Source organism: Mauremys mutica, chromosome 1 (assembly GCF_020497125.1).
Source record: "Mauremys mutica isolate MM-2020 ecotype Southern chromosome 1, ASM2049712v1, whole genome shotgun sequence".
NCBI classification, from domain to species: domain Eukaryota; kingdom Metazoa; phylum Chordata; order Testudines; family Geoemydidae; genus Mauremys; species Mauremys mutica.
This window is the reverse complement of record NC_059072.1, coordinates 82230726-82254087: the sequence shown is the minus strand read 5'-3', so window position 1 is coordinate 82254087 and position 23362 is coordinate 82230726. Positions and strand designations below refer to the sequence as shown.

Here is a 23362-nt window from a genome sequence, read left to right as displayed (position 1 = left end):
TCTGCATCTTTTCCCTCACAGGAGAGAGAAGCATTGTCTTTTTTGACTTGCACTTCAGCCATCAGCTGTCACCCCATAGATGAGTCACCAAGTATCGTGACTTAACCTGAATGGGTTGAGATGCACCCAGTGTACTTCCTCCATCTCTTCTGTACACTCTATCTAGGTCCCACTTGTATTAGCAGCAGAAAGCTGGTCATCAGCAAACAACCTTGTACTGTTATACCACCCTCTGAAAAATTAGGGGGTCCTTCCTAGTGTCAAAGTTAGACTCAGGACTCACAGTTTGTCAGACCACTCTGTTTTATTACCACAGCACTCTCCTAATAACACTCAGATAATGTGAGCACCATGCAAGACACAAACTATCTTATTTATACAGATAAAAGGGCGAGAACTTAACAAGATAACAAAGGAAGCAGAATTGACAAGTTTATCTGAGGCTAGACATACATTGGTAAAAGTTAGTAAAGAAATTAACTATCTCCAGTTAATGTTTCACCGTTATCTTAAGTGGACTCATTGTTTATGCCTTAATGTTTCTTTTCCTAACACCAGTATTTTAACATTTCTTATTTCTGCTTAAAGGTACATACAACATTTCTTTAATCCATTCTTATTTTTACAATACAATTCATTCTACTTTCACACCAGCAGGGGCTCAGATCTTTAATATGTATATAAATGAGATATTCTCCATCACCACCTGTATCTGATATATGGGTAAGAGGAGGTTATATTGTCATAGAACAAGTGAGAATATTGGAATTCATATGCTTGACTAAGTGGATTTAAGTTTTGTGTGATAAATGGGTAAGGGAGATTCAACCCATAGGTGAAAAGTTAGTGGGGATACAGGATAGCATTAAAGCCGGTGTGGGAATCTTATTGCAAATGCAATTTCTCCAGCACTTAGCACAAACAAAAACTACTACAAAACTTATTTGGCAATGTTGTTGTGTTGAAGGTCAGTCTCTCAACTTTTAACATTGTCTGGGAATAATGTGTGTGAGACTCTTTCGTAGAACCAAATGGTATGTTGCCAGTTGATGGATCTGAATATATTAACCTGTTCAGACATCTGCTGAGTAAAAAAACTTTAATTTGGGGTTTTATACATCTTGATTTCAATTTGCATGTTAGCTCTCCAGGGGTAGTTCTTAGGTGTAATGTTTAAAGAAGAACCACCAGCCTGAAAATGGGACTTCAGAGTGTGTCATTCATTTAAGTGTTGAAATGAAAAAGCAATATATCATCTGAAAAAACATGCTTTAAATTAGTAGAACAATTAATGTTTTTGATTATAAAGAGTAGATTTAATTACACAATACAACTTATCGATAATTTTTTTAAGTTTTGTATTTCACTGTTCTCCTTTGTATTTGCACAGTGTATCTAGTACTAAATTGGATTTGGAGAAGAAATCTGATGCCTTGGAACAAGCAAAACAGCAAATATCAAAGCAAGGAGAAGAAAAAGCAAGCCTTAAACGAGACCTTGAGAAATTAAATCAAGAGACAAATAAACAACAAAAGGAACTAGATGGCAAGATTCAAGCGGCAACATCAGAGCTGCAGAAAATGAAGTTAGAGAAAGACACTTTATTGAACGACCTTACAGTTACCAAAGACAAATTATCAAAAACCATTGAATCCTTGAAGGATATAAAAGATGAATTGGAAAAGGAGAAACAGAAAGGAAAAGCTGCTGTAGCAGAAATGGTTAGTTGTGGTTTTAATCAGGCATCCAGTATTGGGTATTCTTCAGTTTGCTCATCCATGATTGTCAGCTCTGCTTTGCATTCTAGTATGAAAACTGCTCATATTTATTGCAAAGATGATGGCAGCAACTGTGGAAATTATGATTGCCTTAAGAAAAACAAAACTGAGAGATAATTGTAAGTCCTGAATTAAGTTGTGGCTGGATGTTTTTACTGGTAAACATTGGTTCATACCAGAAACCAGACCCCTTTAGTTGCTTTTTAATATGGCAAAGAAAGCCACAGACAGTGATGAGCATTGAAACAATTATATGTGAAATGTGGAAAACACTGGACAGCCCTATAAAAACATAGGTTGTGAATCTGCCAAAATGCAACCCACATTTGAGAACAATGAAGTCAGTTTTTCTTAACCTATTATAGTTTTGGTTTTCTAATCTGTTTTATGCAGAACACATTGGTGCACTTGTTATGAGTGTGATGGAAGATTGCTGGTTCTGGTAAGCATAACGGTGTCTGGAGAGACAAGGTGGGTGAGGTTGTATCTTTTATTGAACAATTTCTGTTGGTGAGAGAGACAAGCTTTTGAGCTTACACAAGTCTACAGAGCTGAAGAAGAGCTCTGTAAGCTCTCACCAACAGAAGTTGGACCAATAAAAGATATTACCTCACCCACTCTGTGTCTCTAATATCTTGGGAACAACATGGCTACAACATTGTATAGAATAATTGTGTCTGTCATTTTGGGAAATATCACACCTGAACATGTTGCAAGAGCTGTCTGAAAGCCAAGTGAGTCCAGTGACCTAAGAAGCGGCATTATGGCAGCAAAATGCTTGGCCAGGAGTCCATTACTGTAATAAAAGTGGCCCTTACTATTACTGTGTTTAAAACAATAATCCCCATTTTTCTTTTTCTTTTTTTTTTTTTTTAAACTTTGGCTGCTTATAGCAACATCAGCTAGTACAGTAGCAATACATATTTTGTGAATTTTTTATGTTTAAAATTTATTGTAGGGGTATTTTTCCCAATTTCTTTTCCTGTTTTGCGTCAGATCATCTCTCAGCTTCCATGTGTGACTTATTTTTATTTCCACTCAAAAGTAAAATGTATTTACAATTACAAATAACATTTCTCCTCACCTTCTATCCCTTTTATAAAAAGCCCTTTCGTTTCTTCTTTAACAAATGGCGATGGCTGCAATGTTTTACAAAGGCAGGTCTACACTTAAAACGCTGCAGCGGCACCACTGCAGTGCTTCATTGAAGATGCTAATATGCTGACAGGAGAGCTTCTCCCATCGACATAGTTAACCCACCTCTGTGAGAAACGGCAGCTGTGTCAAGGGGAGAAGCCTACTTGTCGACATAGCGCTGTTTACACTGGGGGTTAGGTCGGTATAACTGAGTCGCTCAGGGATGTGGATTTTTCACACCCCTGAGCGATACAGTTATACTGAGGTAAGTTTATAGTGTAGACCTGGCCTTAGCTACCTCTGCTTAACTATTTACATTTACTCTAATAACTGGAAGGGTTTACTCTTCAGTTTATACTATTAAAAATAAGGTCCATATTCTACTTCCAGGGAAGTCCATGGGAGTTTTGCCATTGATTCCAGGGAGTAAGATTTAGACCTAAAAAGAGAGAGAGTGTGTGTGTGTGAGAGAGAGAAATATGTTAAGAGATTTTAGATCACATTACTAACAAAGGTTCCAATTCTGCCATCCTTACTTACTCTGTGTAATACCTTACTCCAGAATTAATAAAGATGGTGTTATGAGCCTATACTGTTCCCTGACAAGGGGAAGAATCTCAGTATTTATTGGTACCCTAAGAGGAATCACCCTTCCCTGCTTTAAAACAGTCATCCTTGTTGTTCCACTTCTGAGCTGCCAATCTAGGCCTCAATTGAGAAAAGCATCCCTATTCAGGAAAGCACTTCAGCACATTTGTCAGACCCAGGGACTTAAATGCTACTTAAGCACATGCTTAACTTTAAGAGTAAATAGCATTTAAGTCCATGGGTCTTACAAAGGTGCTGAAGTGCTTTCCTGTATCTGGGCCTTGGTAACCTGGGAAGAATGACTAGGACAGGGTTTTCAAGTTATAGTTATTGCACATTGCAAGGATATTTCTGTGCCGAATACAAATTCTGATTTAAGAGAATGCAAGTGTTCTTTCTTGGTAGTTTGTAGTTTTTGTAATAATAGCTGAAATGCATTCGGTAAAGTTGACAAAAAATGCTCACTAGGTAATCTGTTTTTCAGGAAAAATCTTGCCAAGAAACTAAACACCAGCTTCAAGTACAGACAGAGTCTGTAGCTAAAGAACGGAATGAGTTGAAAAACTCACTGGAAAAACAGGAAGGGGTAAGATTACTAATTCCCAATTACAAAAAATAAAAATATATCAATGACAGCTTTTCCAATCACATATGCAGAGATCAGATTGGAGGGGGGAAAAAGTAGTGGTATTCTCCCAAGCCCTATGCAGTTGACACCAAAACAAGATGACAGTCACAGAAGATTGTGTGTATTCTAATATGATCATCCTTGGTTTTGGTGCGCTCTTCGTACAGTACATACAATGATCATCTGTTGTAATTGTCCGTCTGCTTTCTTACATTTTTTGAAATAGTTTACTATGTTAACATGTAACTTGTCATTCGTTTTTCGAGTTAACTTCTCTTTTAAATGAGTATGACAGTTCACACCTCTCAGATGTGTTGTTTCAAGCTTAGTCAGACATCTGCATACCATTGTATGTATCGTTTTATCAGTACTCTGTTTGGGAGAAAATTTTCAGAAACTCTTGAGAGATTTAGTTGTTTTTGAAAATCTCCCTGTAGGAGGTTATCTTTGAAACTATATGGACTAGTCTTACCTTTTAAAAAATGAAAACTTACATTCTAGAGCACAGGATAGCCACGTCAGCGATAAAAGATCTGCTGCCAAGCAACTGTGGTGTGGCCCAGTTTAGCCTCTGCATGAAAAAAAGTGCTGTACAATTAGATGTTAGCTGTAAATAATGTATTTGTTGTACAGCAACACAAAGTAATAATGATTAAGGTAAAGATAATATGCAATTTAAAAAATATTTTTAAATATAGATTTCGAAGCAGCTGACAATAGAGCTTGATTCAGCACGAGGACAAATACTGGAGATTCAGGGTGTCCTAAAAGAGAAGGAAAAGAATGAGCAGCATCTCCAGGGAAAGCTGAAAGAACTGAAGGAATCGTTTGATCAGAAGAAAAGGCAAACTGAAACACAGCAAGCTGAATTAAAAGGTGCCCTTTTAGAAAAGGTAGTTCTGGCTTCTCTTCATTCCTCTTACTTATAAAGGAAATTAGTATTAACTCCTCTGATGCAGGCTCCTGTTTTATGTCATTATGTGGGTGATAAAATAGCTATTTACTGTAGCTGAAATGTGTTACTGAGAATGGTAAGGTCAGGATGCAGAACTGAGCCCATCAAATATTGTTCAAGGTCAAAACTATAAAAATGTTGAGTGTAAGGCCCAAATAGTGAATTATGGATTATGCAAGTAGTACACCTGTCATCAAATTGATAATAATAGCTAGACCTGCTGTGTTCATTCTACTGCATCTGTATGCAATGTGGCAAGAGTTGCCATCTTGTCGCATAGCAGTATGCAGTTTCATGAGAATAATTTAGACAAGAGTCCTCAGCATTTTGGAGCATCAGTGGTGGTTTTAAACAACTCATTTTGTACTGTAAGAAGAGAATAGAGAGTCTTAATGACAATATGAAATGTGAACTATGATGAAAAAGTTTAAACTCCATATAGCTTTAGGGATGTTAGTGTCATGTGCTGTACTATTAAATGATGTCGGCACTCAGTCTCTCATTTATCATATAAAGTATTGCAGTGGCTTTCTGTTGTTCTGCCCATGGAAACTATAGGGTTTGGAAACACTATTTAGATGTATGAAAACTGGCCTCCTTGTGTTTAATTATTCTCTTGTTGTTAGCAAGTAAATCATAGTATATTAATGTAAGAAATAATATGATTTAATAATATGACCTTGTTCAAATTTTGTAGCTGGGATAAGTTATAGCTATGCTTCTTTAATTAACATTTCTTAAAAAATAGTTTAACAAAACTGAGATATCAAATATCCATATTTTACATTTTATCTTACATGCCTGCTTTGTACTGTAAAATATAAATCCAGGATTTGTATGTGTGTTTCAGGCAGAACTAGAGAATAAATTACAGCAGCAGGTGACATTATCAGCACAGGAGCTTAAAGCAGAGAAAGGAAAACTAGCAGAGCTACAAAAGATCCATGAAAAAGATCAGGAAAATATGAAAGAACTTCAGCTGGATCTTTATGGTAAAGAATCTGAGCTGTTGGCAACAAGGCAAGACCTTAAGGTACAGTGTCTTTTTTAAGTCATAAGTGACTTAATAATGTTTGTCTTCAGGATGAATACAAAGAAGGAAAGTGAGAGCAATGTGAAGAAAAAACTCTCTTGCTATGTATAAAATTGTATTGTGTTCTTTCCCTCAGGACACAGTACATGTTGGAATTAATTTAAATGCCAAGTATTTTTGCCTGATGTACCTAGAATGCCCTTCCATTTCACAAATGTTTTGTAGCAATGCTGTTGTCTGAGTTCTGGGAACAAGGTGAAGGATTTAGGAATGCTGGGTTCTTTCTTTACACATTCCACTCTGTGTAAAGCTTGTCCCCAGTCTTACCCCTGCATAATTCCCAATCTGTGGAAACAGAAATTCAACTAATGGCATCCATTTCTGCCAGCATGCAAGGGAGCAACTCCAAGAGTATTTCCCTCCCCCACAATTTAGTGCCTTTTTTTGCTCCTTTGTATGGACGTAACAGGCTTTGACAGTGCGCCTCAGCTTGCATTCCTGCAACAAACCTATTTAGTCTGTATTGTTCTACAGGTGATCCAGTTGTTTTGGCAAATTTACACACTATTTTCATTTAAGATATATTTTTAAAGGGATTTCTCTTTAGTGGGACCTATTTTACATATAAAGTGATGCAGCCATACCATCTTGATTCAGATGCCAAATCTAAGTAGACCCTGACATTGTCAGTGCTTGGATTGGAGACCTCCAAGAAAGCCCAAGTACTGCTGGAACTGGTGTTGGAGAGTCAGTAGATAGTGCTTTTTCCTCTCAGTCAGTACTCATAGTCCTGGAGTCATAGAGTTAAAACCAGAAGTGACCACCAGTTCATCTCTTGTGACAGCCTGTATATCACAGGCCACCAACACCATCCAGCACCCACACACTAAACCAAACACTCAAAATTAGACTTAAGTATTACAGCCCACAGGAGATGAGACCATTATGTGCCACAGGCAGAGAATAGGGATGACCGACTGAAGCAGTGCCCTAGCAAGTGTTAGGAAATATCATGGTGCTAGAGGAGCTATCTTTAGGGTGAGTTGCAAAACAATTGGCCCCGATCATGTGTAGTCATTAAAGGTTCTGTGGCTCTTTCTGGAAAGAAAGGTCTATTAGCCCTTGTGTCTTGGCCAAACTGCAGTGCTCATAGACTCTAAGATCAAGAAGGACCATCATGATCATCTAGTTTGACCTCCTGCACATTGCAGGCTACAGAACCTCACCCATCCACTCCTTTAATAAACCTATAACCTCTGGTTGAGTTAGTGACATACTCAAATCATGATTAAAAGACTAAAAGTTACAAAGAATCCATGTACCATAGTTTAAACCTACAAGAGAACCATGCTCCATGATGCAATGGAAGGCGAATTCTCCCCCCTTCCCCTCCGGTTTTCTGCCAACCTGACTTGGGGGAAAATTCCTTCCCTATTCCAAATATGGCAGTCAGTTAGACCCTGATCATGTGGTCAAGACTCACCAGCCAGACATCTGGGCAAGAATTTTCTGTGGTAACTCAAAGCCCTCCCATTCTAGTGGCCCATCACCAGCCATTGGAGATATATGCTGCTAGCAGTTGCAGATACCATCCCCTCCATAAACTTATCAAGGTCTGTCTGGAAGCCAGTTAGGTTTTTGCCCCCACTGCTCCCCTTGGAAGGCCACTCCAGAACTTCACTCCTCTGGTGGTTAGAAACCTTTGTCTAATTTCAAGTCTAAACTTGTTGATAACCAGTTTATATCCATTTGTTTTTGTGTCCACATTGGCTCTTAACTTAAATAACTCCTTTCCCTCCTTCATATTTATCCCTCTAATGTATTTATAGAGAGCAATCATATCTCCCCTTTTTTTGGTTAGGCTAAACAAGCCAAGCTCTTTGAGTCTCCTCTGATCATCCTAGTAGCCCTTCTCTGCACCTGTTCTAGTTTGAATTCATCTTTCTTAAACATGGGAGACCAGAATTGCATACAGTATTCCAGATGAAGTCTCACCAGTGTCTTGTATAATGGTACTAACACTTCCTTGTCTGTACTGGAAATACCTTGCCTGATGCATCCTAGGACTGCATTAACCTTTTTCTCGGCCACATTGGTGGCTCATAGTCATCCTGTGATCAACCAGTACACCAGATCTTTCTCCTTCTCTGTCACTTCCAAATGATAAGGCCCCAACTTATAGCAAAATTCTTGTTGTTAATCCCTAAGTACATGACCTTGCACTTTTAAATTCCATCCCATGTCTCTTATTCCAGTTTTCAAAGTCCTGCAAATCTTCTTGTATGATAATCCGGTCATTGTCTGTATTGGCAGCTTCTTCGAGTAGTGTCCCTATGGGTGCTCCATTGTAAGTGTCCCTATGAATGCTCCACGGTAGGGAGTTCCAGGACACAACCTGGGGGAAAGTGAGGGTCAGAGGAGGTTGGCAATAACAAGAAAATAAGATTACCAGTCTTAGCAAATGTATAATTTTATAAATGTTACGATTGTGGTTCTATTGTGCTAAAATGCTATACAAACATGGAGGCAGTGTATGGGTTTTTGTTTTATAATAATATCATCACTGAACAAGACAGTTTAATAAAATGCTAAAAGACTACTGTAAAATATAGCTAAATTGAAAAGATGTAAAAAACAAAACAACAAAATCCTATTCAGAAAATTCCAAATAATGATCAAAAGATCAGTTTATTCTTAGACCACACAAAGAATATAATTGACTATGAACACATCCTTCTAAACTGTTTTCACTTTGGTACTTATGTGCTAAATATACAAAACCAGTAGAGCAAAGTTTTGGAGAGTCTTTATTTTTCCTTTTCCTCTCAGAGAATATTTTGTCATGTCATAGTGACACATCCCATGTTACATTATAAGTAAAGTCCTCCTAGTTTCCTCAAATACTATTTCCTATAATTGGAGTTCTCTAGCCTTGTTGCAATTGATGTCACGGCCACCATAAATATCTAGAAATACATGACAGAGAGTACAACTTAATGGAAAAGTAGGCCAAAAATGTATTGCAAGTGGAAGTAGATTGATAAATATTTAGGGTTGCAAATTATATTTGCTAAAGAAGGTGGAATTTTCTTTTTAAAGAAAAACTAAGGATGCTTTATAAACTAATTAAACTTCAGTGGCTGCAGAATATAATCGGCTTGGCCCACAGTTACAGAAATGCAATTCACTCTTTTGTGCCTCGTAGTAAACAAGTGTGTCCCTATTTAGTGTTTTTAATGTTCTATGCAAAATAGATAGGCTCCAAAGATGATATAAGCAAAATATTTGGGGGGTAGTTCCTGAGATTCCTGTATGTTCTCTGAAGCTGAAGGTTAAGAATGATGTGCACAACTAATGGGACTGTTTTTACCTAAGGACACATAAAGAAAAACAAAAACATTATTGCTCCAAGAGCCCATCAGTATTTTATTTTTAACATCTTGACCTCTTCCCCCATCCCCTGCCCAACTTCACCTGCTGGGAGAAGGCTCCAGTCTTTTGTGCGGTGGGCTGGCACTGAGGCAGGTACTCCTCACTGAGGCACTAATAGATGATGATCCTCATTCTGAGATCAAGTGCTAAGGCTTGGGTATCTGTGTAAAACATTTCAGTTCAGTTCCTTTGTGACTGTGATTAGCAAAGCAGGTCCTCATCAGAATTGCGAGTGTGACTTGTCAGTTCTGTGCTGTTCCTGTGGACGTTGGCTTCAGTTTGGCAGTGTTTCTGTTCCCTTTTGTTCATTTGCCATTTCCCCCTTTCAGCCTTTTTGTGATTTCTCTTGAAATTGCAAACTCCTGGTGTATAGAAAAGCTATCACAGATCAATTTTGGAGGTTTAAAATTTCCGATTTTTCTGTCATTCTAAGGACCTCACATGGCAACCAGTGCATCTTTGGCTTTCCATGCAAAGGGATGTGAAAAAATGTCACACACAATTTAAAATGTTTAAAAATTATTAAGAAACTGTTCTCTAAAATATATATTTTAAACTACATGAGGGAGTGTGAGTTGATAGTAGAGAGATTTTGCTATTCCTAATCCAGCCATTCCAAACGAATACCAAGAAGGCATATAATCCTATGCCGTCCTCCATATATTATGAGTGGCAGTTGGTTGCCCAGGAAACCTAGGCCTTTCTCACTGTTGCAGTGCCTGTGAAGAGTGGTTGTCAGTTTGTTTTCCAGATACATTTTTGTTTTTTTGTTTGTTTCTGTAAAGGGAATCATCCTGAGACAGCACCTAAGAGAGAAATTTAGAACTCAGGGATACATTTAAAATATGTTGAATTTCAGAGGTGAAATTCTGTCTCTATGGAAGGCGATGGGAGTTTTGCCTTTGCCTACAATGAGACCAGGGATTTACAGTTTGACCTTTCATATGTGGAAAACTAAAACAATCAGTTTTGTTACCGGAGAAGGTTTTCTTCCACCTGTTCCCATTCTTCCTTGTCTGCTTTCATTTCCATAGTCAACCGGTGGAACTCTTTGCCAGAGGATGCTGTGAAGGCCAAGACTATAACAGGATTCAAAAAAGAACTAGATAAATTCATGGAGGATAGTTCCATCGATGGCTATTAGCCAGGATGGGCAGGGATGGTGTCCCTAGCCTCTGTTTGCCAGAAGCTGGGAATGTGCGATAGGTGATTGATCGTTTGATGATTACCTGTTCTGTTCATTCCCTCTGCAGAACCTGGCATTGGCCACTGTTGGAAGACAGGACACTGGGCTAGATGGCCTTTGGTCTGACCCAGTGTGACCGTTCTTATGTTCTTATGTACCAGGTCTAATAGTTACAGCTGCTGGGGTTTTCTAGAACAGTGGAGGCTCTGGGGTGGTTTCAGTTGGGTCCTGCCTGGCACTCACCCCAAAGTAGCAGCTCTTGCAGCTCCTATGCTGTGGGGCTGTCCGGGCTTGGCTGTCTGCTCCAAGTGTTGCAACCTCTGGGGTTGCAGCACCGCTCTGGTTCGACCCTTCCCCCTGCTTGGACTAAATTTGTGTGAGTGGAGTTGTGGCCTGGCTCATGGGATTGCAGTGCCACTCACTCAGATTTGGTCTACCCGAACTCCCATCATCATGACAGCTGGGCTACTCCTAAGTGGTGTTGGGACCCCAGCGGTTGCAATGCCTGAAGCAGAGAGGTAAGCTCAGTCAGCCACGTGGGACAGGAGCTGTCACATGACTCTTCAAAACCCAATTATGGATCCCAACCCTGTCCTACGTAGAGCATTGGTGCAAAGCAAAATGGAAGCTGTTCTCATAGTTAACTTTATTGGCAAAGAAATGCAAAGAAAAAGTGCCTGTTGTTGTTAAGAAACTTCCCAGTATCATCAGCTTTGAAATAGGTCGCCCGACTGTAGTTCTTCCTTAGTTAGAACAAGTTCACTTTTTGGGCTGAAAGCATAGCTAGATTATGAGAGTAGAGGAGGAACAAGGCTGATACTGCAGGACTGTTAATTCCAGTGTCTCTCTTATTTTTGCTTTAAAAAGGGAGGGGAGGGGAGAAAATGTTCCTACCCTCCTTAACCCAGGACATGCTGTATAGCTTTTATTGCAGTATAAACTCAGAAAGTATGTGTTTTAGATTAAGAAAGTGAAGAAAAAAATTTGTGTTCTCCATAGGCAGTGATCTAAAAACCAATGGTGACACAGAAGTAGTATTTTGATATTCAGATGTTAAAGTAGTAGAATCGCTAAAGTCAGGCACTTCTTGTAGCAGGATTTCATCTTCTCAAATGCTAAATTTACCCCTCATAGGCTACATAAAACTAGGGGCTTTGCTTAATATTAATAATAAATACACCTGAGTCAGAACCACAAAATTTGGATTGCATCTGGATCCAAAGTTTGTGTGCGGGTTCAGGTCCAGGGTTTTGGTTTGTCCCCATCGCTACAATGAAGTATCTCATTCATGGTGTGTTGAAACATCTGGAGTCATTTTGTACAACACAGATCTTTGAAACATAAACTAGATGATGTTGAATGTTTTTCTTGTCACTTCAGGTCTTTTAACAGAAGAAGGATAGTCATTGTAAAGCAGTGATGAGTCCACGTGATGTCAAAACCAGTTTTGTTAAAGAGAAGTTTAAATAAACTTGATTAGGTCTGAATGTGAGATACCCTCACTGTTAGCCTTCACTTTAGCTAAATAAAAATATCTTTGGAATGGCTAAATGGTTTAACACAACTTGGCACACAGACACTGGGAGGCCAAGGTTTCAGACAGATATGAAGATAGATGGCCTCAAGCCATGTTGTGATATGAACGGAGGTGGCATGTATAGTGGCTGGGTAGGATTGGAGGGCATGAGTTGAGCTGTACTGATAGCACCATCTGCTGGCATGAGAATAGAATATCATTGTTAAACTACCGAGTAATTTCATGACCTTCCTAGCTAAAGGAATCAGTCTGTTGTAGAAGCTGCACTATGATGAAAAGCAGATCATGGGAGTTCAAGGGAAATCTTATAGCTTGAGATATGTAGGTGACATTGTTCCATGAAGGCTAGCCTTAGATCAACAACTGCTCTGATGAGCCCAAGTCCTCCTCCCCCATCAATACAATTAAAGAAATGAAGGGCTGGTTATCATCAAAGCCTTTATTTTAATGAGGAACATATGTTATGTCACTTTAGCCAAGGTGAAAAGATTTGGTGTAATCTGAAGGGGTGGATGGTGGGACAGAGGCGGGCACAATAATGTTTTAAAAGTCAAATTTGAATTAATATAGATTGAAAAGAAAATATGACGTGTGTGTGTGTGTGTGTATATAAAATACACACACCTCTATACATTACAATTTAATACATACTTTTTCAGTTTAAAAAATTGCCGTGTGCCTCCCCTCACAAAAATGGCACCAAACCAATTCACTTTGGCTAAAGTTAAAGTTATAGAAAGGATATGTTCCTTTTTAAAGATAAGGGTGTTGATCTCTTGCAATTCTTTAACTGTATTGATGGTGTGTTTGGGGGGAATGGATGGATGGATTTGAGCTGACAAATTCAAATAAATTATATTCTCTTTTAATATATGTAAATTGGGGAGGGACTTTGTATTGTTTACAAAAATTGCTCTTTTTTTCAAAAAGTTACATTGTCTGTAAGTGAATGTGAATGTGCTCATGAAAATGAGGAACTGCTAGCCATGGGCTGGATCGAATTAAACAAATAGTGTATGAGATCTTCCAAATGCACCTCAGTCTTGGCCTGGATGCTTTTCTAATCTAGTCCTGGTCTCTTCCATAGACAATGCCAGCAGTAGAATGTATTTGGGGAATTACCTTGCTTCATAGCATAGTCTTCCTGGTTGGTGTCTTTTTTTATTTGACCTTTCCTCTCCTTGTATTTGCTAGTAATCCTTCCCTCCCACTCCCCACACCCTCAAATTCAAACTACACATGTAATAAAAAGGGCAGAAAGCAGTGATGAGCTGCCAAATTTTTAACAACCGGTTCCCTCCTCCCTCCAAAATTTTAACAACGGGTTCCCTCCTTCCCCCCCCCTCCGGGGGGGGGGTCGTGCCCCATCCAACCCCTCGTGTTCCTTGACACACACACTCCGAGACCCCTGACCCATCCCCCCCTTCCCTGTCCCCTGACTGCCCCTTGCCGCCCCACCCAACCCCTCCTCTCATTCTCAATGGCCCCCCAGAACCCCTACCCCATACAACTACCCCTTCTCTCTGTCCCTGAGTGCCCCCACCACCTCATCCAACCCTGCTCTTTCCTGACTGCTCCCCGGGACCCTTGCCCCCATTCAATCCCCCTGTTCCCTGCCCTCTGACCCCCCCACCCCCTACCCTCTCTCCAACACCCCCTCCCTGCCCCCTTACCGCGCTGCCTGGACGTGGCTGGGCCGGGACAGGAGTCGCGCGGCCGGAGCCGGAGGATGCGGCGGGAGCCCAGCGGCCGGAGCCAGGTGGCTGGCCGGGTGGAGCCAGGGAGGGCTGCGGCCAGAGCTGGAGCCGGGCAGCCGGGGCCGCCGCCACACCCAGACCCACGCTGCCGGAGCCCGGCCCCCTGGCAAAACAGCAGGGGCGGCTGGAGCCACGGGGCCAGGCCGGGCTGGAGGTGGGGGGCCGTGTCCAGAGCCGAGCATCCCGGTAGGTGGGGGCACGGGGCAGGGCCGGGGGGGGGTTGTGGCCGGAGCCGGGCGGCCGGGGAGGGGTTCGGGGGGGGTCGGGGACGCGGGGCCGTGCCGCAGCCGGTGAGGGTCGGGCGGGGACGCGGGGCCGGGGAGGGTCGCGGCCGGGGACGGGGACGGGACGCGGGGCCGTGCCGCAGCCGGTGAGGGTCGGGCGGGGACCCGGGGATGGGGGGGGTCGGGCAGGGTCGGGGCCGGGAACACGGAGGGACCCGGGGACGGGGGGGGGCCGGGTGGCTGGGCAGGGTCGCGGCCGGGGACCGGCCGGGGCACACCCCCCCCGCCCGTTTCCTACCTCAGCGTCCTCTTCTTGGGCCGGGGGAAGCCTGCTTGCTTCTCAGCCCTCCCAGGCTTCCCGCGCGAACAGCTGATTCGCGGGAAGCCGTGGGGGAGGAGAAGCAAGGAGGAGCTTCATGGCAGGAGGTGGAGGCAGAATTCGCAACAGTTCGCGCAAACCGTTTGCTATAATTAGACGCCGGACAGAGAACTTTAGCATCCGGTTCTCTGTCCGGCGTCTAATTTTAGCAAACGGTTCGCGCGAACCGTTGCGAACTGTCTGCAGCTCACCCCTGGCAGAAAGGCTAGTGCACCTAAGCCACTGCCACCCGGTACATACTGTGTCCTCAAAATATTTTCTAATGCCTCTTCTGCTTGTCCCATCCCCTGTTTAAAAACATTCTAATAAATATCCCATTGATCTCATTACCTACCCAATTTGCACTTTGTTTTATTCCTTATTCAAGAATTTAAAGATTTTAAAGAATTTAAAATTAAACTAGCATTAACCTGTTTAATAGGTCCCTTCATTTTCGGTTTTTATTTTATTAGTTTTTTCCTGGGAGTTTGTCAGTGTTTATTATTATAACAACAAAATAGGTGAAAATCGGTGGGAAAAAACTGTTAATCATTTTTCTGGGTAAATATCAGGGGCTATTTTGGTGGATGGAAGGAGAGGGGGAAAAAAGTATTCAGTAGATTAATGGTTTGATGAACGAATTCAGTATGGTTTGCTACAGAACTCAAAACACGTCACCTCTGAGTTTAAGAAAACAGTACATCTCTAATCTGAAACTAAAACTTTTTATTTCAATAAACAGTTTACTGTTGTAGACTTAGAAATATTAGCCTATAAATATTTACATTTAATAATTGGGCCACACCATTTGCAGTGCAGATACTCAACTTCATCTCTTTTCTCCTGTTTTTGTTTTTTTTAAGCTTTTGAATACTTCCTTGTGTTCTGAAATGTATTCTGACACAGATTTTCGTTTTCTTCCCATTTTAGTGTGTCAGATCTTTAAACCATTATCTGCTAACAGCTTGAAATGTGTGCATGGTGGGCATGAGATTCATCAGTATGTTCAGATGTGCACACGCTTCTGAGATTGCGTGCATGCCTGTTTATTGTGTGCATCTTCTAGACTAATACATAGCCTTGCTTCAACAAGCATTTTTGCATATACACACCGACTAATGTATTCTTGTAATATATATATATATATATATATATATAATATCATGCACTATAGTCTATTTTTGTAATAGAACAAGTTATTTTTTATATAGTTGAATGAAACAAAGGCAGGGTGAACATCAGGAAAAAACCAAATAATACTTGTTTGTAAAACCCAGGATTTTTTAGTTTAAAAATTGGTTTAAACTGAAAACGAAGTTGATTATCTGTTAAGTATTCATACTTGTGTAGCAGTATTATAGCTATAAGCTAGATAGGATCTAAGATGTCAGTGTGGACATTAATACTTAAGCTGGTCTGACGTTCAATCCAGTAACGGAGGGTACTGCTACTCATACAGAAAGACAGTCACACAAACAGTGTGTTATACATTGGAGTAATTATCTGTTCATTTAAAGAATATTTACTACTGTTGAAGAGGATACTAGTTAGAAAAGGACACTGTAATGTGCATGTTAAAACTGGCCCATTAAAAATAATGGGTGAAATTGTAATGGGCAAAACTCCCATCGATTTTGGTTGGGCAGTTTTTCACCCAGTATTAAAATGTCATTGTCTGAGTTGTCATCGTTGTTGAGTTCTGGCAGTCTCCCACATCATAAAAGCCTTTGCAAGAACCAATGGGCAAAATTCCCATTGACATCAGTGGGGCCAGGATTTCATTGCACGTTTTGAAGAGAGTTTAGTGTCCACTTAAAATATCTTGGGAGATATTGCCATAGCTCTACTGTTGGGCTGTGTCTGTTTTATTTGTTACCAGATACTGAAGCAGGTTTTAATGACTTACATGTTTTTCCTTTTTATCTGTCTTTGAATATGATTTGGGATATGCTTATTGTTTAAGTTTCCTAAAGATAATATGCCTTTTTATAAGGTACTATCCCTCTGTGCTTAAATCCCAACATAATCCTCTTACTGAAGCTTTGTGATTCTAAGTGGTAACAATAAATCTGACCTTAAGTGTTGTTCAGTTATTTATATATTTGTTTTCTGAAAAATAGGTCGTTTTTCTGATATTCCTTAGTTCTAGTGTCTTGAGTCACCATCTGTTCCTTCCATTAATGTAGCCAACTCTGTTTTCAAACACTACTGTTGAAATGCTCCTGTTACAAAAGTAGTATCACCAACCTCAAGGGCTCAGAAGTTATGAACTGGGCTTACACATCACGAAATCTAAAAATATTGAGGCTTTTTATTTGCTTCTGACTTTTTAAGCTTTTCTGCACCGCCATGAAAGCTAGAATTGTTTTTAAATTGAGATACTCATGCATGATTCCAGCAAGCTGAGGCTTTAAGAACACCACCAAATATTGTGAGGCTTCTGAAAACATCACAAGAGTTTGGAACACTGTAACAGTAGCCACAGTTTACTTTGAGCGAGAGGAGATGAGGAGTTTAACAAACACATACTGTATGAAGGGGATTAAATCTTTAGTTTTATTTTTAACACTTAAGTTTCTTGTAGTGTCTTAATTTATTTGGTGGAAATTAAGTGGTTATCAGCTGTGTTGAGTAAAAAACATTTTCAGGTGCTAGCATCAATGAGTAGTGAGACTTAAGTAAGCCTTGTCTGCACCAGACTTTTTTCCTTTAAATTTACCATTACTGGTAGCAATGATTGGAATTTTAATTGTGCATACACAGACCAAGAAGCTCTAAAAATTGGTGAGAGAAAACATAGCAGTCAGCCTATGCTGTACTGTATACTGTATAAATATTTTTGAATAATGTCATTCAATAATTTTTCAATAATTACTTGTATTATATGGAGTTTGGAAGTTAAAGTGCAGTCTACTATGTGCTCTAATTTACACACAGCAAGTACCACTTAATTAAGATGTGGTTAATAGAGATGTCTTCTTAATTGGGACTTGAACCAATTTTATATAATTTGTGTGTTTACACACCTAGCACCCTTTCACATAATTTGTCTCTTCCTTTGCTCTTGCTTAACTCAGACACTGTTCTCAAAGTACCTTTTGGAAATGAATTTCAGCCTCTTTTGTCCATGACAAAGTGTTGAAATTATTACTTCTGCTCCTGATTTGCCCTCCCCTAAGATAAAGTTCAGTTTGCTTCTCTCATAATTGCTCAACAGCTGTTAATTACAACTTAACAGTCACTTCATTCAGTTCCAGTTACCTTATTATTACTTATGTGTTTTACTGTTGCTCTCACAATGTTATAGGCATTGTACCAACAAGAGGATGTAAAGAACTTACTTTCCAAGAAGACAGGTTAGACATATGAGGGAAAGAGAGAAACCATAAAAAGTTTGGGACTTTGCTACAAGACAGGTGGGATTTTCAAAAGCACTCATAATGGGCCTAACTCTCTTCCCATTGAAGTCTATGGAAAAACTCAACAGGAACAGAGTTAAGATAGCACTGAATGCTTCTGAAAAATCTCATCCTACCACTTTATCTATTTCTCATATGTACAACTACCTGTAATCATAGAGCAATTCAAGTGCCTGAAGAAATAAGTTTATTTGTTTTGCATTAATTTTTTTACTGTGTATTTTCCTTCTTTTCTTCTTGATGCATTTGAAACATGTAAACTCCAACTCCTATTACTGGAAACATTATTGGAGAAGTTTTTCTTTCCCCAGATGTTAGTCTACTAACTGTGTTCTACTGAAATTTTAAAATGAAGTACTATGCACCAGAAGCTAGTCTTTCCATGCAGATGCATAACGTGTGTTTAAATTATTGTGACTGATTTGGAGATCTTGAAATGGCTTTGACAGATGATTTTCAGCACTGTTTTTTTAATTAGTCCACAGAGGAGAAACTTGCTCTGGCTCAAGAGGAATTAATTTCAAACAGAAATCAAATTGGTAACCTTAATCAGTTGATCCAAGAACTTAAGACTATAAAGTCTACTCTAGAGCAGGATGTGTCAAAGAAAGAACAGCAGCTGAAAGAACAGAACAAAATGTTACAGGAAATCCAGAAAGACAAGGTAACTTACTTTTCCCATTACCTTTCACCTCTTTCCTGTTTTCTAGTGAAAACATATTTAGAAATATTGTGCTAATGCAATTTATACCTGCTCTTACAGCAGTTAACTGGACCACTGATACATAAAAGATTTTAAACAAATAGTTGAAATGGCAGAATATATTAAAACAATTTCAGCATAAGTTAATTATCCCCGAGGGGCCATGTACTGAACAAAATGAATGTGAAAAGAAAAAACAGATTATTGATTTTAAAGATTAAACTAAATGATGGGGTTTTCTCTAAGATCAGACAAAATAATTGTGGATGGAGGTCTGATACAATCATTCTCCCATCAGCAATCTTTGTAATCAAGAGGTTTTTAATAACTGTGGAAGTCTGGATGAGGTCCCATTTTTCCTTTGATTTTTTTTCTCCAAGGTTTTGAAAGAAAAAGATTTGGTTAATGAAAAATCTAAAACAACAGAGCTCCAGGAAATAAAGAGTAAGCTGGAAAAAGACACTACTAAATTGAGTGAAGAGCTTAGGACCTGCAAGCAAGAATTTGAGAAGGTATGTTGAGACACAAATTGGAACTACAGATAGTAATAAGAAAATGCACGAACGTAACGTTCAGTCAGAGAATCTCAAATTGCTTTGCAATGATGGGTATTACTATCTCCATTTTACACACAAAGGAACTCAAGCACAGAGGGATTAAGGCCCATACCTACAAAAGTACTTAGGAGCCTAACTCCCACATCAGGCACCCCAGTCCAAACTTTAGGCAGTACTGAGATCTTCAAAACCTCTGGTCAGCTCCCACCTAACTCTGGAGGTGCCTAAATTTTTTCTGTAAAAGTCCCCCAGGTGCCAAAGTTTCTGCCACTGGGTAAGTATATAACACCTCAGTCTAGACTTCCAGGCACCTGTTCTCATGGCTAAGCCCCAGCAGAATCCTCAAACCAGGTGAAGATAGATGGTCCTGCCTATCTTGTGGGGCCCAGTCCAGTTGGTGTTCTCCAAGCACTGGGCTATCACAGAATCATAGAATATCATAGAATCTCAGGGTTGGAAGGGACCTCAGGAGATCATCTAGTCCAAACCCCTGCTCAAAGCAGGTTATTTTGATGTGAGTCAGTGTCTCTTGTTGAAGCTGTTCTACTGAGTATAAATAATTAAATATGCTTTGGCCCAGAGCATGAGAATGAGTCTATAGCCTCATGGGTAGGGTACTCTCCTGCAGTGTAGGAGGCCCAAGTTCAATTTCCCTCTCCATATCAGGCAGAGGAGGTAATTGAACTGGGGTCTACCACACTCTGACTCTGTACACTAACCACTGGGCTAAAGATTATAAGGGAGGCCTTCCCATCCCCTCTGCTCCTTGGCTGTTTTGTGAGGGGCTAGATGTGCACTGCCATCACTTCTGTAAGAAACAGCTTATGCACCTGACTCCAGGAGAGGGACCCTGGCTGTGGGTTACAAGCAGAGATAGGTGTCTTTTTCCAGCCCAGACTGAGGCACCTCACTTCCTGAGAGGGGCAGGGCTAGGACCTACCTTTCTCCTCAGTATCTCCCATTGACTACTTTAGGCAGCTCCCTGTCTAGTGTGCTAGCTTCTGTGGATCCCATTCTTAGAAGCCTCTCTCTCCCCACGTATTCTATAGGGAGCCTGCGCACCTTAACTAGGGTTTGTAGATTCCTCTGAGGTGGCAAGGGCCTAAAAGTTAGGAGTTGCAATCCCTAAATCCCTTTGAGGATTAGGCCTAAATCATTTCTCCATGGTCACACAGCAAGACTGGGTCAGTTGGTTGTGATCCAAGTCTCCTGACTTCAAATTCTGTACTCTAACCTCTAGACCCTGCTGTCTCCTTTTATATAGATGACTCTAAGCAATTAAATATTCAGGCTTTCTCCCAATGTTTTAATAAAAAGTAGACAAGAGGAAAAGTTCTCACTCTGTGCCCCCAAATTCTGAGAAGTGAGGAAATTAAACAGCCTCTTCTAGCCCTACAACAAAACAAGAAACAAACCAAAAACCCAAAGCAAAACCAACATCTTAGTTTTATTAAGGTACATGTTCTCACTAATAACTTCACACTTTACATAGCTTTCCTTATCAGGATGGGAGGATTTTAAGCTGTTTTTGAATGGTTGTATCCAACCTGAGCTCTGATTTTTAAAAGCGACACTCCTAATTAAAAAAAATGTGTACATTCATTAAAAATGTACCTACCTGTCACTCTTAAGTGCTTGTAATTTATTGAAAATTAAAATACCAAACCAATATTAGTTAAACCAATTTTGTTGAAACTACTTTTAAAATCACTCTTGAGACAAGACTGAATCTTTTAACGGATTCTCTTTTTTTTTTTAAAGTGAAGTGAGAGAGAGAGAAAAGAAAAAGAAAAAAATTGGAGGATAGAGTGTTGAATTATTTTTTGTAGTCTTTGTTTGTATTATAAGTGCTCGTTACATTTAACATCTCTAAATCTTTTCTGTCTCTTCTGAAATCTGACACTTTTAAAAGACAGCCTGGCTACATTTTCTACATTTAATTACATATTATATTTATTAATAGTAATGTATTTGCTTCTGCTGACCAATGTTGTAGGTGGTTTTGTGAGTATAAACGAAGACACAGTCCGTCCCACAAACAGCTTACAATCTAATACAAGTAAATTAATTTTAAAATAGCCTGAATATTTATAAGTTCTATGGAAATACAAAAAAAATACTATGGCTTTCAGATGTTCTTTTGTGATCCAGTGTTTAAAAATGATGGTTACTTCCAGAGAATTCAATGCCCAATGCATTTTGATTTTGGGAACACTAACTATAATTGTCACACACTTCCTGAAACCTGTGTGCTAAAAAAAGAAGGAATTTACAGAGCTGCAGAGAATTTTAAAACATACACAAACTGGGATGTCAGCTTAATATTCACCTCTTGTTCTCTGTGGTTGCAGTCAGACTGAAACCAAAAATATCTCCACTTATGAAAGCAAGTGTGGCCATATCATCCACCCATGGGTTTGAAAGAAGAAAAAAGACTTTATCCTTGTGATGTTTTGTCTTGACTTTCAATGGAATGTGTCCTACGAAAAGCTAGCACCCCTATTTCCAGTACAATATGTAGGTAAATATTTACAAACTTAAGACCTGTAGAAACACTCCCATGCAATAATTGTTTCCAGTGGATTAAATAAATCAAAATTCCCTTCTTGCCACCACAGGGTTTGTAACTCCCACCTTGCGACACTTACCTAGTGCAGAAAACCTGACAGTGAAATTTATTAGAATCCGACTTAAGGAAAAGTGAAATTGACAAACCTACTACTTGACAGAAAGGCAGAAAGTAAGCAAACATAATTTCCACTATTTTAGTGGAGAAGTAAATTAGAATTTTTTTTTCTGTTTGTAGTAATCTAAGATGTAATTTGTAACCTAGGTAACGAACTTAATTTTTTTTTTTATAATGTCACAGTCAGTTGATATTTTGTGCCATAAAGGCATTTGCTCTCCTATCCCAGGAAATAGTTATCCTCAGTCTGAAGTTAGTTCACAGATAAGTTTTACCATTTTATTTTTAGACTCTATGTGATAGTTTAAACTTGTATTTTAACAGGAGGTGACAAATCTAAAGGATGCAAAGCAGCTATTGATTCAACAGAAACTAGAGCTGCAGGGCAAAGTAGATAACATGAATTTAGCTCTTGAACAGGAGAAGAAGAATCAGCAAATTATCAAAGATCAGCTGAAAAAAAAAGAGGAAGAACTGAAGAAGGAATGTGTTGAGATTGAAACTAAACTGGTGAGCATGTATAGAATTTATGTGTCTTTAGCACGTCTCTGGTTCCTTTCAAAGAGGGAGGGAGGCAGACTTAATTTTAATTTCATGGCATTTACATTTTTAATCAATGGTTTGTAAATATTTCCAAAAACCTTCAATGTGAGACAGATTATATTGTAGGAAAACTCAGGTACAATAGGCTCAGCACTATTTTGACAAATAGATATAAATCCATAGTGGGACCATAAGCAGGCATTTGTTTCGTATAATAGCCATTTATGAATTAAAACTAATTTAGTTTTGAAATTGTAAGTACACGGTTTTTCATTTCTCTGCCTGAGTTAAACAATACCAGAAGGGCAGAATCTAGTTTTCTTTCACTTATAAGGAACATTGTTCCATTAGAAAAAGTCACTCTTTGAAAAAACATGCCCGAATAACTCCCCATTAGCTGTAAAATATCAAAAACGGTTTTGCAGATGTACCAGAGATAAGTGTTACCATCATTTTAATTTTGATGTTGGAGTTGATAACACACCAACCTGGTTACAAACTCAGAGCTATTTGATAGCTCATTGTGCAGTGTTTCCTTTTTTCTCAGCGCACAGAGATAAAAGAGAAAGAAGAAGAAAACAGAAAATGTGAGGAGGTGGAAGCCAAGCTCACGATGCAGATCACAGCTCTGAATGAAAATCTCGCTACAATGAAGAAAGAGTGGCAGAGCAGTCAACGGAGGGTCAGTGAGCTAGAGAAACAGACGGATGATTTGCGTGGGGAGATTGCAGTTTTAGAAGCAACAGTACAAAATAATCAGGATGAGAGGAGAGCATTGCTAGAGAGGTAAGTCAGTGAGTGTAATGTGGGTGTGTGCTTTCGGTTGCTTATTAAGAAAATG

The 23362-nt window shown here is 39.5% G+C and overlaps 1 protein-coding gene across 3 annotated transcripts in view; it reads left to right on the top strand.

Moving 5' to 3' along the window:
- The window catches only part of EEA1 (early endosome antigen 1), a 129815-nt gene that overhangs the window by 90183 nt on the left and 16270 nt on the right, over positions 1-23362 (top strand). For all 3 annotated transcript variants that reach the window (XM_044980571.1, XM_044980564.1, XM_044980579.1), the window contains 8 exons: positions 1391-1721; positions 3988-4089; positions 4830-5024; positions 5937-6119; positions 18511-18696; positions 19116-19247; positions 22303-22488; positions 23069-23307. In XM_044980571.1, the coding sequence (XP_044836506.1) occupies positions 1391-1721; positions 3988-4089; positions 4830-5024; positions 5937-6119; positions 18511-18696; positions 19116-19247; positions 22303-22488; positions 23069-23307 (1554 nt within the window). The remainder of the gene's footprint in view (positions 1-1390; positions 1722-3987; positions 4090-4829; positions 5025-5936; positions 6120-18510; positions 18697-19115; positions 19248-22302; positions 22489-23068; positions 23308-23362) is intronic.